We start from the raw sequence: 16315 nt of genomic DNA, 5'->3' as shown, positions 1-16315 counted from the left end.
GGGACCCTGGCGAGATGGGCGCAGGCAGTGTGGCATCAGCCGCCAGCAACTGGGGGCCACCCCTGGACTCCCCAGGCCTCTGGGTGGCAGCTGGTGTCTGAGCCTCTGCCTTCCCCAACCCCTCCCTCCTCACTACTTCTTTTTAACTATTTTTCTAAGGAGGGGAAGAAAAGGTCTGTCTATATTGAGGGTCAGCTTGGCCAAAATTTCTGCTAAAACCTCCCCAAAGCCAATAGGAACTAGACAGTGCTCAGCAGAAACTGCTTTTTAGACCCACTGGTTGATTTTGTGAACAGCCCTCCTGATCCTTGGCTGGCATCACTGTTTCTAAAAGAAAAGACTGACGTGCTGGCCCGGGGTCCCACGGGCTGCAGCTGACAAGCAGGTGTGCTGCATGTTGTGTCTGTTCTGGGTTGTTCCCTGAGCTCCTCTTCCTCCGCTGGGTCCCCTGAGAAACAGAAGCGCTCCTGTCCTCAGCTCCTGGCGAGGCACCCTGGCAGCCAATCCTGCTCCCAGTAAAGTCTGAATGAATGGAGATTGACTGGCTCACCTCAGAGATGCTTACCTGTATTAGGTTGAAGAGTGATATTCCCTAATCACAGACACCATTATTGTCATTAGATGAAATGATTACGTGACAGATCCTAGCAGTGCCCGGCACACAGTAGGTGTGCAGGAAATCAATATTAATGGAACCCAAACCTTTTCCCAATGCCGATGCTGTCTGTACTGAAGCAAGATGTGGGGCCTCTAAGTTTGCCCACTATGTACCACCCTCGTAACAATATCTTCACTCCCGCTCCTAAAGGGAACCAAAAACTTTTGCATTTTGAAATAGCGCTCTAAGTTTCATCTGTGAGCATATAAGGATTATTACCCTATTTCAAGTTAAGTTTGAAAATATCAGTGGCTGCGGTGGCCCTTTTCAGGCAAAACACAGTGGAGTCTCTGCTGCCACAGAGGGAGCACTGAACTTGGGGTGAGATGTTCTGGGCATAATTCTTGCTTGATTCTCTGTTTCTAGCTGTGTGACCTCAGGCAGGTCTCATAACCTCTCTGAGCCTCAGTTTTATTCTCAGCAAGCTTGCCATAATAATATTTGTCTTGCCGGGTTATGAGGACTGGAAGGAGTTATGTGTATTTTAACATAACTGGGTAGGTTGTTAGGGAGAGAAACGAGCCACTGTGAGGAAGCCGTCTGGAGCGGGTGAGCTGGTGAGAGCTCGGAGCTCCCTGAGAGGACAGGACAGCAGGCCAGAGGGAGGCACGTGGGACGGTGCCAGGACTGTTCGTCCCAAAGTGGCTCCAGCTACCTGGGAGCTATGTAACAGGCACATCTCGTGGCCTCAGCTGACCAGTCGGGCCCACCCTGAAGCAGAATGGTGGAGGCTGTGCCTCCCACGTTCTGTCATCCTTGAATTATCTCACTCATTCAACAGGAGCATCCTGGGTTCCTGCTCCATGCCGAGCCCTGGGCTGGGTGCTGAGGAACAAGTTTACACCCAAGCCACAGGTCCTGCTTTCAAGAAGCTGCCTCCTGGCTTCCCTAGCATCCTGCCATCTGAATTCCTATAGAGGAAAGTGCTTGTTTTTCAACAATAGGTTCTGTGCCTGTGAATGTCTCAGTGGGAGAGACAAGTGGTGTGTGGCAGGGCTGCCATGTACAGTTGAATGTGTTGTGACTGTGAAACCCTAGGGGGTACCATTCGCAGCTGCTTCTACGTATGTGCAGTGCACAACCTAGTCAGCTGTACACAGCAGCCCCGGTACAAGAGCTTGTGAGTGAAGATACCAACCCAGCTGTGCCTCTGCCCCTGGCCAGGCGAGGCCTCATGCAAAGCAAAGAGCTTGCTCGCCCAGCCATCTGGCTTCAAGTCACCCTCAGTGGTCCCAGCTACCAGGGCCCAGGTCGCCTCTGCAAAATCATTACCTCCTAAGGGGTTAAACACGCGCTGCTGACCCCATCCGGCAGCCTGATTCGGAAAGCTTGGCCCGGGATCAGTACACATTACGAATGAGATGCAGAAATTCCACCTAAAAACAACAGCGCAGCCATCCCTGCCAGTGATGAGTGATCCGCCCTGTCCCGGCTTTCACGGCAAATCCCAGGGATTAGGCGCTTTCTCTTCTCTGGGAGGCACAGCCCCGTCACCGGGGGGCCACACCCTGGCCAACAGCCAAGTCGTTTCCCGGGTGACGCGCAGGAACGGGCCTCGGCCCAACTTCACCTGGAGGCTGGCCGTGCGGGGAGGGCAGGCGGGGGTCTCTCAGAGGGGTGAGATGGGGCGCGAGAGGGGGACAAACTTTGACACTTTTTGTGCTTCCTGCGCTGGGACCCCGCGGAGCAGAGATGGGCTTGTAGGCGTCAGGCCCAGCGCTGTCCTGACTCGTAGAAATGCAGCTATTCCCCCTGCAAAGCCCTGTGAGGAGGGCTCCCGACACCCAGTTTCACAGGTGCAGAAACTCTCAGAGGCCACCCCCCAGGCAGTCCCCTGGCCCGGGCAGGACTCTCAGGGCTCAGAGGGGTCCACTGGAGCACAGCCCTGCTTTTGAGCCCCCTACCCCGAGGGGGGCGCACAGGGGCCACAGGGATCCTCGCTGGACACCTCCCTGCTCCTGCTCCTGGACCCATGCGTCACGTGGGCTGCTTCTCACACCTGCCTCCGATGTCTTCACCTGGCTGTGAGGTCCCGCGAGCCTGGCCAGAGCATCCTCCTCTCTTAGCAGTGCACTTCCATGTCACGGTGCAAGGTGCTGCAGCTACTCGGTTCCTGAAGCTGGAAGCCGGGGACCCTCTGCCCTCCTCCTCCCACCCCCCACAGCCAGTAGCTGCTGGTTCTGTCAGGTTTTAAACCCCAGCTTTCACGTCCAAACCTGCTGCCCGGCTGGAGAGACATCCTCAGCCTCAGCCTGCTTTTCTCCTCCCCAGCGTCCAGCACTCTCATCCCTTCCTCTCCCCTCCACTCTGCTCCAGCCACCCGAGCCTGCGCCCCAGACCCCGGACATTTTATGGCCTCTCTCTTCTCCTGAACTTTAGCCATAGCATTCACCTGCTTCTCCTCTTGGTAAGCTCCTATTCATCCCTCAAAGCCCAAGTCAGCCATCACCTCCTCTCACATGCCCTCCATGCCCCCCACAGGCAGAGTGTGCAGCTCCTTCCTTTGTGCTCCCAGGGCACCCTGGATGAGCTTCTTATAGGACTCCTGTCATACTCATTCTTCTAGCAAATAACGTGTGTGTCCAACGGGCTCAGACCCTGCTCTAGGGGATGTAGCAACGACCAAGACAGACAGACAGACATGAATCCTTACCTCATACATGTTTTATTCCAGAGGGTAGCAGCAGACAAGAAACAAATATAGTATCCACACTGTCAGGCGGTGGCGAGTGTTATGCAGAGGGCGGGGTGGGGCAAGGTGTGGGGAGGAGCAACTGTACCTCTGGTGGTGGAGACATTCGCCTAAGACTCGAGGAGCTGAGGAAATGAACCATGCGGAGATCTGGAGGAAGAGCTCCAGGCAGCAGGAACAGCAGGTGCAAAGTCCCTGAGGCAGCGGCGAGCCTGGCGTGTTTGAATCACGGCAAGGAGGCTGCAGCTAGAGCAGAGGCATGGTCTTGAGGCTGTCGTAACGGCTCTGGCTTTTCTGCTGAGAGAGATGGGAGCCACATGAGGGTTTCGGGATGAGGAGGGAGATGACCTAATATTATAAAGGCTCCCTCTGGGCTCCGGGGTGAGGCTGGGCTCAGGAAGACACTGCAGCTAGCTCAGTGATCCAGGCTGGAGATGACGGTAGTTTTGACCATGTGGCCCCGGCAGGAGGGGTGAACAGTAGACAGATACCAGATGTGTTGGGAGGTGGTGCCAGGTTTTGCAGACAGATTAGGTGCCGAGGCAGGGATGACTCCATGGATTTCACCTAAAGAACAAGGAGACGAGGGTTGTCATCAGGTGAGCCAGGGAAGCTGTGACACGGCAGCTTTGGGGAGGCCAGAAGTTCCCTTTGACATTAAGACTGAGGGGCTTGTTGGACACCCGTGGCCATGCGGGGTAGAATAAGTGAGTCTGGGAGGCGTTAGCGGGTGGATGGTAGTTGGAGCCCCGAGGCCAGACAAGCTTGCCAAGGAATTGAGTGTAGACAGAGGAGAGAGGAGGCCAGAGACCAGACGCTGCAGCCTCCTGTGCTCAGAGGTCGGGGAGATCAGGAGAGGAGGCCAGCCTGGAGGAGGAGGCCTTTCCAGGAGGAGGCGCAGTGAGCCGTGTCAACGATGGTGAGTCTGGTCAGATGAGGACCAAGGATTCACCATCGGATTCAGTATTGCCCCAGCTGATGGTGACCTTGACAAGGCTACCTCAGTGCAGCGGGGTCAAGGGGAGACACACCAGAGTGGGAGTGCTGAAGGTGGTGCTGGGGACTCCTAGAAGATCTGCTGTGCGTGGGAGCAGAGAAACACTGATGCCAGCGGGAAGGGTGTGGTGGGCATGACATTGTGAGTTTCTGCTTGACTCTTCTCTTCCACCGATTGTGAATTCCTAGAGGCAAGAGCCTACGAGGGGATCATTTGTGCCATACCCCCGTCACCGTTTGTCTTTCTTTCTTGCACACACATGCATACACACACACAACACACCCACTAGGAGGTAACCCGGGCCCGGCGCCCAGCAGGCTGCAGGGTCACACTTGCCTGCTCACTTCCAGAGTAACCAAGGGGTTGAAGTGAGTCCAGAGCAGCCTCTTCGCGTTTCCCGAGGTTCTCCTGGGATCGGCTGTGTCCAGAATGATTTGTGACCCTCTTACTGCTGCTGTTATGCACTTTTGAAAAGCCTTTGATATCACCGGCACATTCATAAATTATTCTTTTTTTTAAGAAAATGAAGTGTTTTTAGCCAAACAGCAGTAGAGGCATGTTGTGCAAAGTTAGAAAAAAAGAGCCTGACGATGATATGAATCTTCCGATGGCCTCACCTGACAACCGTATATACACGGAGGACCCAGACACCCACCGTCAACCACTGTCATGGAGAGCGCTTCCTGTGGCCTCGGAGTTGGGTGTTTCCAGATGGAACATCCAATCCGTGCCTGCGGCTTGAGAACCCCAAGTATTGGGTCCCAATTATCACAGTTTTATCTTAACAGCGAGCCCTCCTGGGCCCCTGCTGTGTGCCAGGCACTCTTCCAGCATGTTGTACACACGTATTGTGTCACTTAAGCCTGTGGGTGATGGTCCCATTCTCCAGGTGAGGAAACTGAGGCACGGAGGGAGTTCCAGGCTCAGGGGGCCTGACTGAGGCATGCACACAGCGTGTTGGGACTCGGTGTGGGGTTCCTGCTGCCATGACCATCCTCTGTGACCTTGAACCAGCAGGCAGAGTCCTCCTCTTTGAGTTTCTACCCCAGTCCTGAAATTTCTCTGCCTCCCTGGTAGCCATGAACACAGTACCTAGAGTCGGTGCATAACAAATGTTCAGTCACTGGCCGGTCAAGTGATTCTCTTTCTGAGGATCCAGTGCCGGAAGAGCCTCTGTGGAGCCTTGGCCGGGGATAAAGGGAATTGAAGGCTTGGGTGTTTCAGGCTGCCGCCCTGCCAGCAGGAAGCCCTCTCTGTCCTGAATGGGCTCATTCTTAGTGCCTCTTGGGAAGGAAAGGAGAAAAAGTGATGGTTCTCACCAAACCTCAGCATGTCCCCTCCTTCTGAGATCTGGCAGTGACGCCATCACTCCAGGAAAGGGTCTCACCTCCTTGGGGCCATCAAGCCGCTGCCCACCTGCTGGCCTCCTTGCTCGCCCCTCCCCCCTAATTCTCACCCACTTGGGAAACTGAGAGCAGAAATTCTCCACCTGAGCCCCTCCCCGAGGCCTGTTTCTGGCCAGGCCACCCTGTCCGTCAGAATCCAGCTCCAGGTCAAGTCCTTGGTGATGCGTGCATGGGCGCCGTACCGGGTCCCGGCGGAGTGCTCCCTTTAGCGCTACCAAAGCACCTGTGCTGACCTTTACCGGCCTCTACGCCCCATCATCTGTGTCTGCCTCCCCGGCGGCCCAGAGCTCCGTGAGGACGCAGACCAGCGCTGTTCTCACTGTCTGTAACCCCAGCGCCCGTGCAGCTCAGCAGCAGGGGGGGCTCGGGGCGCCCAGGCTGCACTCACCATCCAGGCGGGCCTCTTAATCCCTCGGGGCCTAATCACCTCTGGAGAAGGAGGTAGCACAGCCTCAATGCCTGCAAAGCAGAGGGAGGACCCGTCTCTCTGCAGTTTCCCGTCTTTGAGTCTAAGTCAGGCCGAGCTGGCCAGACCCCTGCTCATCCTGCCCTCTCGTGGCTTTTGCTCATCTTGGGGGTCTGTGAGGGGTCTGGCGTGGCCGGAGTATGGCCAGTGCTGAGAAATCAGGCTGGACAGGGAGGCGGGGCCTAATCAAGGGGCGCCTTCAGCTGCTGTGGGCCGGGGGCTGGGCGGCGGGTCGAGAAGAGTTCTGGCCTTGGAGCAAGAAGCCTGTGGACTCCAAGTGCCCGGCCCAGGGGCCTGGGGGAAGGGCATCGGGTTTGGGGGAGGTGGGGGAGTTCCAGTTGCCCATCTGGGGGCATCTGGAGAGATGTGAGTGAGCTGATGAGCTTGGGTCTGGGCCAGGGAGGGACTCCAGCGGGCACGTGGGTAGGGGCTGATGCAGGCGGGAGGACACACAGAGGAAGAGGAAAGGGTTTCTCAGCCTTCCCATCACAGTCACAGTTTTGGCCAAGTTGGTAAAAGCAGGTGCATCAGACGGTAAATCCCTTCTGGAAAACTGCCCAGGCCTTCTCTTCCTCTGGTGAGGGCATGTGGCTTGGCGGAAAGGGCAGCAGGCAGGGGTCTGGGTTTGGGACCTGCTTTGCTGTTGCTGGAACCTCGGACCACGAAGCCCCAGCGAGTGTGGCTGAGATGAGGGGGAGGAGATAGTGGATGGGGGTGGGGACCATACCAACCACGCGCCCTGGAAATGTTTGGACCCACGTCCTGGAAGGAGTCTGAAAAGTTTAGTGCAGAGCTGACATTTCTTCTGCTATTTCTCCCCTAGGGAAAGATGGACCCTGGGGGTTGACTCTTAGTTGCTTGCAGCTGTCCAAACTGTGCCGTTTAGCTCACAGGAGACCCATGGAGAAAGCGCATTTGTAATAATCAAGAAATCGGGAGGATAAGTTCTGCTGAGGCACGTTGGGTGCCATTTGGTATTTGGATATGTGGCCCAGACACCTGTCCCCCTCCTTCTAAGCTCCCACCTGGGCGTTTTTCAGGGAAAGAAGAGAAGACAGGGTGTCAGGAGCTCCATTCCTTCCCTGCCAATGAATGATATGATTACCCTCTAGTTTCTTTCTGCCATTTTTGCCCTATAGCGATGACTCAGCTAAGAGCAGTAAAGTTTCCTCCAAACCACGTCACACCGTGAGGAGAGTGCAGATGCCGTGGGGTGGAGAGAGCTGGGCTCGGGGTCAGTCCTGGCTGGATGGACGCCGTGCCCTGAGGGCTGGGCGGTCCGGGACATACAGCCCCCGGAACCTCATTCTCGTCCCCAGTGGAAGGAAGGCGATGATCCTTCCCTCCCAGCAGTGTGGGGAGAACAGGATGGAGCAGTGGACACGTGGGGCCCCTCCGTTTCTATTTCCCTCCCCTGCTGTGGACCTCTTTCCAAGCCCATCAGTACTCCAAGTTGTTTGCTTTAGAAGTATGGACCGCATTTCTTTGTGTTCCTGATGTTTCCTCTTTGCCTTTGGTCTGTGCTGTTAATGCTAGCCTGCAGAGATCGTTATTCCTATCAAGGCAGATTTCCCGAGATCTGGGTGATGGTTTGCTCCTTTCTAGTCGCCCATTGTGCTTGTGTTTGGCGAGACCACGTGGGCCTCCCGTGCTCCTGGGTTCCAGCAGCTTGTCATACAGGCCCACTCATCACCTTCCCCCTGCTCGTGGCTCTGTGTGGTGGCCACCGGGGCCAGACAGTGAGACCTGGCTCTCATGCATCGCCTTTCTCCTGCCATGCGGTCAATGCCTGAAAAGCCAGTGACTTTTGGCGATTGTTCATTCCTTCCTGACACTTTCATTTCTGGGTGGTAACTTTCAACTTTATAAATTGTGCTTAGCACTTTGATCTTTAGTTCATTCATTCATTTAGCAATTCATGTACTGAGTGCCTCCTGTGTGTCCGGTCCATAGTAGGACCAAGGACCTACTATGTTCAAGAACGAGAGATACAAGAGTGACCAGGAAAGACAGTGCCATTGGCCTCTGGCCTCACATTGCAGTGGGGAGACAAATGACTCTATAACCTGATTTCAGGTAGTGACCACTTCTTATTCTTTTATGATGTGGACATGTGGCTTTCTTTTTTTTCTTTTTAATAAATTTATTTATTTATTGGCTGCTTTGGGTCTTCGTTGCTGCACGCGGGCTTTCTCTAGTTGTGGTGAGCAGGGGCTACTCTTTGTTGCGGTGCGCGGGCTTCTCATTGTGGTGGCTTCTCTTGTTGCGGAGCACGGGCTCTAGGCGCGGGGGCTTCAGTAGTCGTGGCACGCGGGCTCCAGTAGTTGTGGCTCATGGGCTCTAGAGTGCAGGCTCAGTACTTGTGGCGCACAGGCTTAGTTGCTTCGAGGCATGTGGGACCTTCCCGGACCAGGGCTCCAACCCGTGTCCCCTGCATTGGCAGGTGGATTCTTTACCACTGCGTCACCAGGGAAGTCCCGACATGTGGCTTTCTTACCTCTTCCTTTTCTAACTTGAACCTCTGTCTTTTGAAAAGCACAGTTTCCACTGGCATGAGATATCATGCAGTCTCTAGATTGATCATCTTTTTTGTTAAGATACTCTTAACAACTCTGTTCACACCATTTCACTTGGTCGGTTGGAATCACAGGACTTGTGAGTTGGAGGTTGGACTTCAGAAAGACAGTGACTCATACAAGGTCACATGACTGGTCTCTAAGGAACCAGCATAGGAACCTAAGCTGTGACTCCAGGTCTCTTTATAGATCAATGTCTCATGCAGTCGGCCCCGTGGCTGGTCTTCCTCCTTATAAACTACCGGGAGACAATCAGTTGCAACCTCGGTCAAGCAGCAGAAGCTTGGAGGTGGCTTCAGGGGCCTGGAATCCAGACCAGAGTCCCCAAGAGGTGACGGAGGTCTCCCATTGGACTCTTGTGCTCCGTGTTCAGGCTTCTGCATCCCCGGCACATCAGCTGCAATTTACAAAGCAGAGACGAGACATGAAGATGAAGCGCCTGAGGGGACCTACATTTTTCAAAGGGAAAAAAAGGCTTAATTATATCTTTAAGAGGCACAGACACGCCGAGGAATACCAGCAGTGTCTGAGACCCGAAGCAGAAATGCCAAGGATGAGGATTTGGAAGATTAACACAGTTGAACTCAGCATCATGGCCTTTTTTTTTTTCCTGGGGCTCTTGAAAGGTAGGGAGGTAAATACTCCAGCAGGTAAGATGGACAAGGCAGGCGTGATGGAAATGCACCGCTCCCTTTGTCCTGCATTTTGCTGCTGGAATGGTCATTCCACATAAAGCCGCTCTCGGAGCCTTCAGTGGCCCCCTTTCCTTCAGGACAGAGTTTTGAGGGGCCCTCAAGGACTGGTGTCCCTTCTTTCCTCTCTCCTTCTCTTTTCTCTCTCCTTCTTTCTTCCCTGCCTTCATCTCACTCAATAATCTTAATGGTGCTTCTGCTGTGTCCTGCCCCAGGCCCTGGGCTGGGGACAGTGAGACAGAGATGAGCATGATGCAGACCCTGCCCGTGAAGGGGGAGCCAAACTGTAAATATTCCCTGCACTGGGCAGATGCAGTGGTACAGCCAAGAGAGACACAGAGTGGGGCTGCGGAGGCTTCATGAAAGAGGACACAGGCAGTCTAGCTGGTCCCCAGTGCCTGGCACATAGCAGATGCCAACCATACCTCTGTAGAATCAAGTGGATGATGGAATCGGACCCCTGGTGGAGGTCCAGTTTCTAATATTTGTGATGCCGCATATGGGCAGCAAGGGTTTCTCTTCTTCCCTCTCTTGTTTCCCTGCACTGGGAATGTTGTCGGTAGTTCTGAAAGAACACTGGTCTAGAATCGGTGTTGGGGAGGAAGCCAGGAAACTGCTGACCTGGGTTCCAGGTTCTGTGAGCCTGACGAGGTGTGAGGTCCCTGGAGAAGCCCTTTACCACCTTCTCAGCCTCATCCATCTATCTTCCCCAAGATTAACACTGTTCCCAGAGCTGATCCGAACCTTCATACTTTTGGCCTTTGCACATGTCACACTTGCCTCCTTAGCTCCTACTTACTCTTCAAAATCTGATTTGAAGTCAGCTCCTCTGTAGAATCTTCCTTAAACCTCCCTTGTGCAGAATGGCCCCTATTGAATGGATGCGTGGATGGATGGATGGATGGATGGATGGATGGATGGATGGATGGATGGATGGGCGGATGGATGGATGGGTAGGAAAGCTGTGAAGAAAGAAGTGATATTAGGAGAAAGTTTAGGTTCAGTGAAGGTGAGGACCAGGAGGTGGAACTCAGGCTTGAAGTAACCTGGGAATGAAGGGAGCATGTTCACCCAATCAGAGCCCCCAGGAAGTGTGGCCAGGCTGAAGAAGTGGTCAGGTCTACTGAGTGGGCGTGGGTAGCCTGGGAAAGGAACCCTGGGCTGACTAGGGTTATAGATAGAGTTGGAGATTCAGTGTGGACCTCAGGTCAGAGGAGAGGGACAGAGAAGCTGATTCTGGAGGGCTGGGAAGGGAGGCACATTCCTCAGCACCTGCTGTGTACACTCCTACGATGATTTCTTTAACCCTTGCAGCACACCTATTTCTTCCACCTTAATCAATTTTTTTGTTAAATGCAAAGATCCTGAGAAAATCCAGGCCCTGAATGTGACCTGTATCTGAAATTCAGCCCCTTCTCAACACCCTTTTCATTAAAGCAGCCTTTTGCTTCCTTCAGTGTTTCATTTGTCTCTTAGCTGTTTACAGTCGGAACAGTCAGCCAACAGCATGCAGTTCTGGGCTTCGGCCATCGTAAAAACTAAACCTCGTGAAGCGCCCTAACACGACATAGTTAGGTACATTTTCTACACGTTCAGAGCTTTCCTTTCTCATTAATTTTTAAGTCAATCCAATAAAAATATTCAACTCTTGCCATATTGTTCAATCACGTAAGAGTTCAGCTCTATTTTAACTGAAAATCAGATCACATTTGAACATTGGGAAGCTCTGTGACATCCAGCAGTCACTTCTGAGGGAGAAGGGGCAGGATGGCCTTGGGATGGTTTTGTTTCTGATTCTGAAGTTTGCTATTCTTTTTCATTTTTTGGCCGCGCTGTGCGGCACGTGGGATCTTAGTTCCCCAACCAGGGATCAAACCCACGCCCTTGGCAGTGGAAGCCGGAGTCCTAACCACTGGACTGCCGGGGAAGTCCCTGAAGGTTGCTGTGTTTAATCCTTGTTTCACAGGAGAGGAAATGAGGACTCAGAAAGGTTGGATAACGAACCTGGGGTCATGCTACTGACCGAGGTCGGTTGGACTCCAACCCTTTGTCCTGAAGAACTGCAGTCTCATAGTCCAGCTAGAATGACCCTGTCCTCGAGCCCAGCTCCCTGCATCAGCACCTTCTCTTTCCTCTCCGTCCCCAGGCTGAGCCCACCAAGGACAGCCCCTCATTTTCTCTACACTAGTTCCTTAGCCCGGTGCCTAGCACACACAGGTGGGCCCAGAAATTTCTGTGGGTCTGAACTGTTGATGCTACCAAAGCTCCCACATGCAGCCAGGAATCTTCATTTAAATGTGCATGTGTGTGATATCATTATTTTGTAATATTTACATTTTATATACATATTTATATATTAATATATAAATTGTATTTTATATAATAGTAATATAAATTATATAAACATCTATATAAAATGTATGGATATGTGCAAAAGTTTATATAAATATAAATACTATACATTGTAATAGTATTTATATATAAATTAGATTTTGATCTATTTTAAATAAGCTCACTTATATTTTTATATATGGTTATAATATATATTTTGTATTTATAATAATCAAACTATATATTTCTATATCATATTAATTATATGGTATTTAATATAATAATAATATATAGAAATAAATACATATCTGATCGTAGCTTGCAGAAGCGTTCCCTCCACCTCCATTGCTCTCTGTCCTAAAATAGTTGCCAGGCTCGCGTAGCCTCTCACCCTCTCCTTCAAGCCCCCCCGAGCCCCTCTGAGCACCGCCCCTGGGATGGGTGCCGTCGGCAGGTAACCCAGGCCACTGAGGCTGGTGGGCGCCCGTGGTGGTCTCAGGCCTGGGGAGAGAAGAAGGTGATGCTGATGGGGGTACTGAGGAGGCAGGAGAGCTTGGGGCCATGCCCCCCACAGGGGCCACGCTGACCCGGGCCCAGACAGTGCCCAGGGAGGGGCAAGTGGGAGTGGCCCGGTCATACTGAGGGTGGTGACAAGCCCGCATCTCTAGCCGGGAGCTGAAGATGTTCGTGGGCGTTCAAACAGGACAGAGCTGCCATGTCATCGCCAAGCAGGGGCAGAGAAAGGGTGCTGACAGCCCGCAGAAGCCTGTGCTTATCTCTCCATCAGAGCTAAAGCCCTTGTTTGCTTAGAATAGCCTGGAATTCCGCCCTGCTGCTGGGCATTTCACTTTTGAAACTCAAGCTCAGGGAGTGAAAGGGGGGAGGGCGTGCCCAAATTCCCCTTCTGAGCATGAACTTGGTGGTCCTGACTGGGAACTGACCGCTGGTGCAAAAGGCCTTCGGGACCCTTCGGTCTCCCTGGAGCCTTCGCTCCTCACGGGACGGGTGTCAGGGGCCTGACTGCTCTGCCCCGTGTGCACATTTCCCAAGTCTGTGGCAGGGCTGTTTGTAGAGACCAGCTTGGAATCAGCGGTTGGATGCAGCAAACAATCAGTGACTCTTTCTCAGTACGTGGTTGAGGAGCTGCAGGCTCCAGAGTGTTCTTTGCAGGCATCCCTGCAGTGGTGTACGGGCACTGAGCGCTCTTTCCCACCCTGCCTTCTGTGACGTCATGTTGGTAGCTTGAGATCAGCCATGGAGATTGTCATGTGGCACAAGCAGAGAGCCGGCTGCTCTGGCACACCCCTGCACCACATGACTTTGGGGAAGTCCTAATATCAGAGCGGGTATGATGGAGGAGTGACCTTTCCTAAATGTCAACAGCTATGGGTGGCACCTGCTCTGTGCCAGGCACTGAGGATCTGCAGGGAGGGCCACCTTCTCCAGGAAGCCTTTCCTGATCCCCTAGCCTTCCTCACCTCCATCCTTGCCCCTGCTGGACAATGTGCTGACTTCTATCAGAGCACGGCACTCATCTACATCTGCCACCAGCTTTGAAGCCAGGATTCTATTCGTTTTCTCGGTGTCACCGAGAACAGTGTCTGGTACCAGTTGAAGAAATGCATGAATTCAAGTGGAAATGAAGCACTGAGCCTGCTGGTCTGGTGGGGAGGTAGCCCTGCACACCTGGAGCTCACACCTTGGCAGACGCTGTGCTGGGGTGTCTGGATCACACAGTGCAGAAGCACAGGGTCAGGTGGCATCATACGCTCACTGAGGAATCTGAGGCCCAGAGAGAACGGTGGTCTCTCCAAGTCCATGCAGGTGGATAACACTCACCTTAGCCCCATCTGTCTGGTCCCAGAGCGCAGGAGCATTCTCTCCATGAGCCTTGGGGTTGCCCTGCATGGCCAGGCAGTGGCAGCAGGGTCCGGCCTGGAGACGTGGAGCTTCCAGGCACAGGTCTGGGGAGACTTATGGAATCCACTCTTATCACCCAACCCCGCTCCCCTGCAAGTCTGCAGAACGCCTGGGGTTGTTCCTTCTTCCACTGTGACTGAGCTGAGCTTGTCTGCCGTGTACTCTGAGCCTTGGCAGGGGAGGCCTCGGATCATGACTTTTGCCTGGTCCCTATCTGGTCCAGGCAGAACTCCTTGCCACCTCCAGCAGCTTCACACAGGTTTCTGCTTCCCCAGAATGGACACCTGTCTCCACTCTGCCACCTGTCCCATTTCTGCTTGCCCTGCTTGGGCTGGACCTGAGCCGCCTCTTGCTTACCTGTTACCATGAACACGGAACAATGAACTTAGGTGTCACCCTCCAGAAAAGAAGTGTGGAGAGCGAGGGAGCCAGGAGTATGTCCCATGGGGAATCGGGACTTCTCTGCTCAGATAAAGTGTTTCTGGGACCCCACTACAGTCCTCAATGGGAGGGACTGAGGGAAGAGGATCATACCTGCTTTATTTCTTCCCAAGGGTCACAACTGGGCACAGTGGGTAGAAGGGAGTGGGACAGGTGTCTACTCGACATCTACTCCATGCCAGGCCCTTTATTTAGACTCTTAAATCCTCGGTCACGTAGATGGTGGTAGAGGAGGGAACCTGGGCTCAGAGAGAACAGGAGCTGGTGTTGACCCTAAGGCATCTGACTCCAAAGCCCACATGCACAGATTCCCTCACACTCTGAGCCGCACACAGTGGAAAGGTTGTGGCGAGCTCACTGTCACTCATCCCTAGAGGTGGCAGCAGACCCCGGGAGTGACCGCTTGGGGGGAGATGCTAAGCATCTGGTTCAGGTGGGACTTGATGAGGCCTAAGACCTCCTCTAGCTATGAAATTCCTGGAGAGAAATCATTTCCCAGATCTCCGTGTTCCTTCAGTCCCTGCTAACTCCCAGAACATCTTCTGCTCTCTCCCCAGGTGTTGTGCGTCAGGTGCGGCCCATTGTGGGCCCATTTCACGCTGTCCTGAGGCTAGAGATGAACTACGTGGTCGGGGGCGTGGTGTCCCACCGAAATGTCGTCAACGTCCACATCTTCGTCTCTGAGTACTGGTTCTGAGGGCCCGCTCACAGCACAGCCAAGCCTGTGCCTCCAGGCCAAGTCATTGCTGACAATGACAATGCCCTGTCCCTGTTTGTGCCACCCAGACATATCTTGATTTTATGTATTTGTTTGTAGTGTTAGGCCGACATGTATTAAGCTGGGCCAGATGAATAAGTCCATCTGTTGTATTTTGGTGTTTGAATAATGAGTCCAATTACCTAACTGTTTGGTTGAAAACCTTGCTTATGTTTTAATGTGAAAGTTAAATTTTGCTCCCTTTTTCTGCCTCTGGGCTGGGCGTTGCTAAGGGCCAAGGGAAAACAAGACATTTTTCAGGGGGCAGCTAGTCCAAATGCTAAGAGAAGACCAGTTCTTGCCCTGATTTTATGAAATTTGACATTTGGTACTTTTTTTGCCAATCAGATTTTGTATGTCCAATTCTAAGGACGCAGCTGCCAAAGAATAGCAGGTATGATAAATTCTGTCCAGAAGCAGCATGCCACAATGCCTTGGGGAGCACTTCTAAGGTGAATTACAGTTCTGTGGAAACAGAAAAATCCCTCAGTAAAGACAGAGCCAGTTAGGTTTGTGTGTGGCTCCAGTATGTTCACCAAAGGAATCTCTGGGTTTTCTGCACCCTGCATCCATCATAGGTGGGAAAATAAACAGCTTTGTGATCCTCCTGATGGCCTGTGGGGGGGAGTCTTTCAAGAGGGGGGATCCTGACTAGCAAAGAGCCTGCAAATAGTCCCCCAGGCCTTCTCAAAACCCTCCTGCCTCCCAAGGTTCTGGGGTGGGGTCCAGCACGTGTGTTGGAAAAGCTTCCAACTCACATCATTTCTGACAGCTTGCCCGCCCCCTAGGAAGCGGGGCTCAAGCACCCCCCATGCCCCACACCCCACGCCCCACGCTCAGCCCAGCGGGCACGTCACGGAGCTCTGCTGATGGTGTCCCTCGTGGGCATTCTGATCCCCTCTAGAAGTTGCTGGGGAGAAATAAGGATTCTCTTCATTGGGAGGGAGAGACCACCAGATGCACTGACGCCCCATGCATTCTGAAGCTGGTGCTTCGTTTATTCCTCCTGGGAACCCAGCCAGGGGTTGTGGTCTTGCCCTATTTAGAGACACGCAAACTGGGCTCAGAGAGAGGAACTCCACTGCCCAAAGTCACACAACTTTTTAGAGACAAAGAAGGGATTCAAATTCAGTCTGTCAGACTCCAAACTCCATTCCTCTAAAACCCTAGGTCAGAAGAGACGCGGACAGACTGGATTTATGGGGTATCCTGACACCACCTTCAGCATGGATGGTGGAGCCAGGAGCAGCCTATGCCCAGAGGCTCGCTGGGACCCGCAGGAATTCAGTGTCCACACCCTTCGTTTCCACACACGTGTGCTCTCCGAATCCTGCCCTGGGTTTATCCCATCCTTTTAGGCATCCCATTCGTGCCCAGCT

At 53.2% G+C, this 16315-nt stretch overlaps 1 protein-coding gene across 1 annotated transcript in view; it reads left to right on the top strand.

Moving 5' to 3' along the window:
* The window catches only part of FBLN1 (fibulin 1), a 78071-nt gene extending 62987 nt beyond the window's left edge, over positions 1 to 15084 (top strand). The window contains exon 17 of the mRNA XM_081250021.1: positions 14737 to 15084. Within this exon, the coding sequence (XP_081106147.1) occupies positions 14737 to 14876 (140 nt within the window). The 3' untranslated portion in view covers positions 14877 to 15084. The remainder of the gene's footprint in view (positions 1 to 14736) is intronic.
* The last annotated feature ends 1231 nt before the right edge of the window (positions 15085 to 16315 follow it).

The sequence above is a fragment of the Mesoplodon bidens genome, assembly GCF_964165515.1.
Source record: "Mesoplodon bidens genome assembly, chromosome: 11".
NCBI classification, from domain to species: domain Eukaryota; kingdom Metazoa; phylum Chordata; class Mammalia; order Artiodactyla; family Ziphiidae; genus Mesoplodon; species Mesoplodon bidens.
This window is presented reverse-complemented; position numbering and strand designations above follow the sequence as displayed.